The sequence below is a fragment of the Vicia villosa genome, linkage group LG3 (genome assembly GCF_029867415.1).
Source record: "Vicia villosa cultivar HV-30 ecotype Madison, WI linkage group LG3, Vvil1.0, whole genome shotgun sequence".
Classification (NCBI taxonomy): domain Eukaryota; kingdom Viridiplantae; phylum Streptophyta; class Magnoliopsida; order Fabales; family Fabaceae; genus Vicia; species Vicia villosa.
In genome coordinates, this window is record NC_081182.1 from 21,075,829 (window position 1) to 21,080,891 (window position 5,063).

General features: G+C 34.0%; 1 protein-coding gene across 1 annotated transcript; it reads right to left on the minus strand.

Moving 5' to 3' along the window:
- Positions 1–666: 666 nt before the first annotated feature.
- LOC131660592 (pescadillo homolog) lies at positions 667–4,853 on the minus strand. The gene is made up of 12 exons (XM_058929851.1): positions 4,729–4,853; positions 4,539–4,624; positions 4,082–4,456; positions 3,909–3,993; positions 3,722–3,832; positions 3,403–3,496; positions 2,998–3,296; positions 2,264–2,371; positions 2,068–2,189; positions 1,326–1,545; positions 1,016–1,234; positions 667–908 (listed from the first exon to the last, which is right to left on the minus strand). Exons 1-12 carry the CDS (start codon positions 4,750–4,752, stop codon positions 822–824), a joined length of 1,830 nt encoding a protein of 609 aa, XP_058785834.1. The 5' UTR covers positions 4,753–4,853; the 3' UTR covers positions 667–821.
- Positions 4,854–5,063: the final 210 nt, after the last annotated feature.

Here is a 5,063-nt window from a genome sequence, read left to right on the forward strand (position 1 = left end):
TTTCAATTTAAATGATTATGAAAAATGAAATATTAAAATACAAATTAAAAATAAATATTCAATTAATTTTAATGATGTGGCAAAGGACTGGTCAATTTTTGAGGTGCCATGTCATTAAAATAACTGACAAATGGCAAGGGACCATAAAAATTTCACGATATTAGAAAATGAGGGACCTAATAGTTGGCTTTTTTAGTTTAGGGACTAAAAAGTTAAAAATGTCAAAATAGGGGGTCAAAATAGGGGGACCAAAAGTGCATTTAAGCCTTCATTTTATTTAACAGAAATGAAAGCCTGGTCATGAACGATATGTAGAATTTAGGTGGTTATATGGCAACTATTTTGATTTGTGTTAGCATATGTTAGTTGTTACATTCAGAACAATTTCTACTGAATTGTTCGAATATGTTCTTATGTTTAGAAAACATGTTAGTTGGGACACATATTCAAAACAGTTTCTGCTGGTAGAACTATTTATCAGCAGCCAACTAGAAAATTACATAATAAGCTTAAATACATCTATCTTGTGAGATTCGCAACTTCTGGATGTCAAGTTAAAAAATTGCTTCATTCGCACCCTGGTAAATTTAAGCTTCTGAATGCAAATGTGAATGCTCATAAGTCATAACAATCCTGCACTTATCAAGATGTGACAAACCTGAGAACTTAAAAGAAAATCAAATTTTACTTTGGCCTTGTGTGTCTGTCTATTACAAAACTGAAAGAACAATGACTAAAATAAGTTAAAGTTACAAACAACAACAAAAGAAAACAGAATGATATATCAATTCGCCGGAATCCTTAAGAAAGCAGAATCCTTTTCAACTCCTTTGATTCTGAGCTTCATCTATTTTCTTTTTCCGTTGAGTAATAACATCATATTTAGTTTGCTTGCGCTCATTAGATATCTGAATGACAGATTTCAACAACAAAAATTATGAACATCAGACAGAACCAATAGAAACTTCAAACAATAAAATTCATCGGCAGTCATAGACAGGATAAAAGAACGTACCCGCATGGCTTCCAACAGCTTCCTCTTTTTACGTGACAACAAAAGTTTACTCATATCAGCACCTTCATCAACATTTGCTTGACCATTATTAGCTGATTCACCAGTCTGAATCAATCCGGCAGATGTTTCTTCTCTAGCTTTAGAACCTGCTGAAGCATATGTGGCACCTTGAAGTTCTTTCTTCAAATCCTCCTGGTATCGCTGCTCATGAATCAACATCTGCAACACAACCATTGAAATAATTACTTATAGAATGATCACCTCCATTCTTTATTCAATCATATTATGAATAGTAAGTAGTTTTTCATACCTTCTGCTTTTCCTTAGCCGCATGATTAGCTGCTGCTCTATCTATGACACCGTCCGCCAGAAGATTTTGAGGATCTTCCAAATCTTTTTCAAGACCAGGAAGTGGGAGAACTTCCTTTCTGGCAGCAGCTTGCAAGTGTTTAATAGTCTTTGCATACTCCGGAACATATGCTCCTTCTTCATCATAGTCAACAAAAGGAGACAAATGTGGTGGAGGAACTCTGTTGATAATAGAGACATCTTAAATACAGAAATCCTATAGACTAGAAATTGTATCCTTTAGATGGAAAATGATAACAATGCAAACGATTTATGACTTAAAAGACCAATTTGTTACCAAAAAAAAACTAAAATGAGTATCTTGCTACAAACATCTAACTTGAAGGTAAGTACGATGTATTTGGTATTAAATAATTACACTTCAAATTAACAACAAATTCATTCTATAAAAAAATTAAGATAGACGTGCATATGCCGTCGACCAAGATCACAGATCACAACCTAAATTAAAAACACACAGATAAATTTCTCAGACAAAAAGTAGCACATACCGACAAAGATCACTACCAATAAGAAGCTAAAAAACTAGGAAAAGATACAAAAAGTCATTTTGGTGAGAAACAATGCCAACAGAGTGTACATTGTCAAAGATACTTGTAAACCACCACAATCAACATTCAATGAGTAATATTATAGAACATGGAAGAGAGTCTGTACTCTAACAGAAAAGAATTAGAAGTTACCTTCCGACAAGATAGTTTTCAGTTGGCAGAATTATCCTAGCATTCACACAGTCAAATACCCATTGTGGTTGAACATATTCTCTTGAGAGGAACCTGTGTCCTTGAGCTTCCCTATCGACGATCTACAGAAATGAAAGCAATAGCTTAGCAAACATTAAAGTAAGTAGATATAACTTACATCACCTAAATCACAAACCTGGTGAGTAATGCTCTGGTCAGATTCCACAAAAGGAGCCCCTTCGCCCTCCCATGAAACTATACCACCAAAAGCAGGAATAATAAAAAGCAATGATTCCCTTGGTACCTGAATAATTACCCCACAACAGTACAAGCAATGTCAAAACATATGCACAACCATTTGAATAATTCCCAATTAAGGCCAAGTCTAAACAACATAACATCAACAATTTTTTGATATATCTTCATTGGTAATGGTACCTACATATAGGGGCTTGTTATAAGCATCTGCAAAGTCTTACCCAATGAAACTACACAAATAAAAAATGAAAAACAAGACCTTGTATTGGACCATATTTTGTTGTACCAGTAATAGTTGAAGTGTTTGACCCAACCTTGATTGGCATCTTTAGGTGATTCATTACCATCTTTAAGAGATTCATTACCGATTAACAAATAGCACAAAAATTAAAAAATGGTAGTCCTTAAGTTAAAAAATGGTAGCCCTTAAGTTCTAATACAAACATATTAATTAATAACTAGTAAATAAGTAATTCACTCAACTATCTCATCGAGCAGTTATTTTTATAAATGTTAGTACTTCTAAGTATAATCCTTTAAGAGATGACGCCTGTTTTTAACATCACTAACCCATACATCATGAATGAATTCATTTTACAATATCGTAAACCACCTTATATTGAAAAAAATTAACACAAACTCTAACTCAACAAATGCTATATAAGGTCATACCTCCCTGCTCAGGAAGATTTTGACATTTTGAAAGAGATTTTTGCATTGTCGTGTCTCTTCATCATATTCTTCTTCATCTTCACCTGCAGCTTTCTCAACAAGGTGCATTAGTGCACCAGGTTCATTAGAAGGCAGTTGATGCTGAAGTTGAGCAAGTCTTAGTTCAGAATTTTCGTTATCAGTCTCTGCCCCAATTGGCTTGGACTCCAGTTGATCAGATTCAACTGATTGAGAAGCTTCAGAATTCAGTATGGCGGGTCTGGTGCTGGCATTGGCATATCGTGACAGCGCATATAGATCTTCAAAATTTGAAGAAAGAAAAATAGATTAGCACATACACCAAATCTCTACAAGACTGTTCAATTCGAGTTTCTATAGTTTGATGCAATTTAGAGAAAACAGTACCTGCTGCCAAAGCCTCCAAGCGAGGATCAAGTATTGGAGGATACTTCAATTTAATGGAATGGTAGAGGTGGAAATTGATAAAACCAAGAAGAGGCTGCACAAATTTTTAATAGATTCAAGAAGTTAGAAGTTGTTCATACCAATTAGTATATATGGATGTCAACAGGAATTGTATAACTAAATTTGGTTTACACGTGAACTTATTAAAATTATGTGTTTCCATGAATTAGATATATAGCATTATTACTTCAGATGAAAAGTATATCAATGAGTAAGCAAAAAATGAACATACTTTTTTAAAATATGAAATTAAACTGACCTCATATATTTGCAGAAAGTTTAGCATAGTAGGAATGTCAACATCATTAGACACAACCTGCTGCAGTGAATGAGGAGTTAACCATGTTATTGTCTGGCCCTCAACTTCCGCCTGCACAAACAACATCATAAGTACATAAAACATATAATTACAATCAATTAACATAACAAATGGCCATGATTGGTACCTGGTAGTATATGCCTTTAACAGACACAAATGTTTTTCTCAATTTGTGAGTACGGGATACAAATGCTTGCCATTCATGTGCCAATCTATATAACAGGAGCAGACAATAAATAAATGAGATAATATTATTACAGCATATTAATCTAAAGCTATTACAGCTCCATGTTTATATACCTTCGACATTTGTGGACCCGCTCCACATCAATTTTTTTGCTCTCGGTCGCGGGTAATGCTGCGAAAAGATGCACCATTGTAAGGCAGTCATCCAATTCTCCAAGGGCATCCACGAATCTCGGATACCTCTGTCGAATAATCCTATCAATTTTAGGTTTGGGTGTTTTCTCGCGCAGCCGATTCGCACGTTCAACGTTTTTCTTTGCCTCAGCTTTCTTAATTTTCCTTTCATGTACTCTTATTGCTCTATGTATTTCCAGCAACGGCTCGTGATGCAGAAAGCTAATATCTTTCACATGGTAGTAAGTCTTATCATTTCCTTTGAACTTTTTCTTAGGTTCCCTAGGAGTTACACCTTTCAAAATGCACAATTTCCTAAAATTTAAAAAACCCAAGATAAGAATCAAATTTTTCACAATTAACCTATTCAAAGTGATTGTAAGCATACAATACAAACCTGAAAAGGGGTAAACTGATTTGAAGCTGCTTGAGTGCCTGTGTCCTGGTGAGAAATTTAGCTGCATTTCCCTCCTTTTTCTTACCCTGACATACAAAAATACAACACAAGAAAATGTTACCAGTAAGAAAATATCTTCAAAACCATAGTTATTGGAAAGGGAGGAGAAGAAGAGATGTTCAGAACTCACGGCGGGTCTGTAGTGCTTCACCATGGCTGCGGCTGATGGCACAGCTGAGAATGGATGACGGCAAACCCTAACAAAGCATACAACCTAATTCTAAGACCGTGTGTTCCAAAACTCGTACATATTAAACTTTGGTTTTATAAATTTTAATTAATTAATTAATTAATAATTGATCTCACTAAAAATATCATATGACTAAAAAAATTCTTTCAAAAAAACTTTTGATGTTAATTTAGTTTAGGTTATTTAATTTATTTTTATTTTTTAAATATAAATTAAATAATATCAAAAGTCCATAATATCTAAAACGCTTAAATAGTGTTTTTGTGTTTTTTCAA

Coding starts and splice junctions, on each gene's coding strand:
- LOC131660592 (XM_058929851.1), bottom strand. CDS start 4,752: ATGGTGAAGCACTACAGACCCGCC. Junction 3,297..3,402: donor CTTGGAGGCTTTGGCAGCAG/GTACTGTTTTCT, acceptor CAAATTTTGAAG/ATCTATATGCGCTGTCACGA. Junction 1,235..1,325: donor CGGCTAAGGAAAAGCAGAAG/GTATGAAAAACT, acceptor GTTGTGTTGCAG/ATGTTGATTCATGAGCAGCG.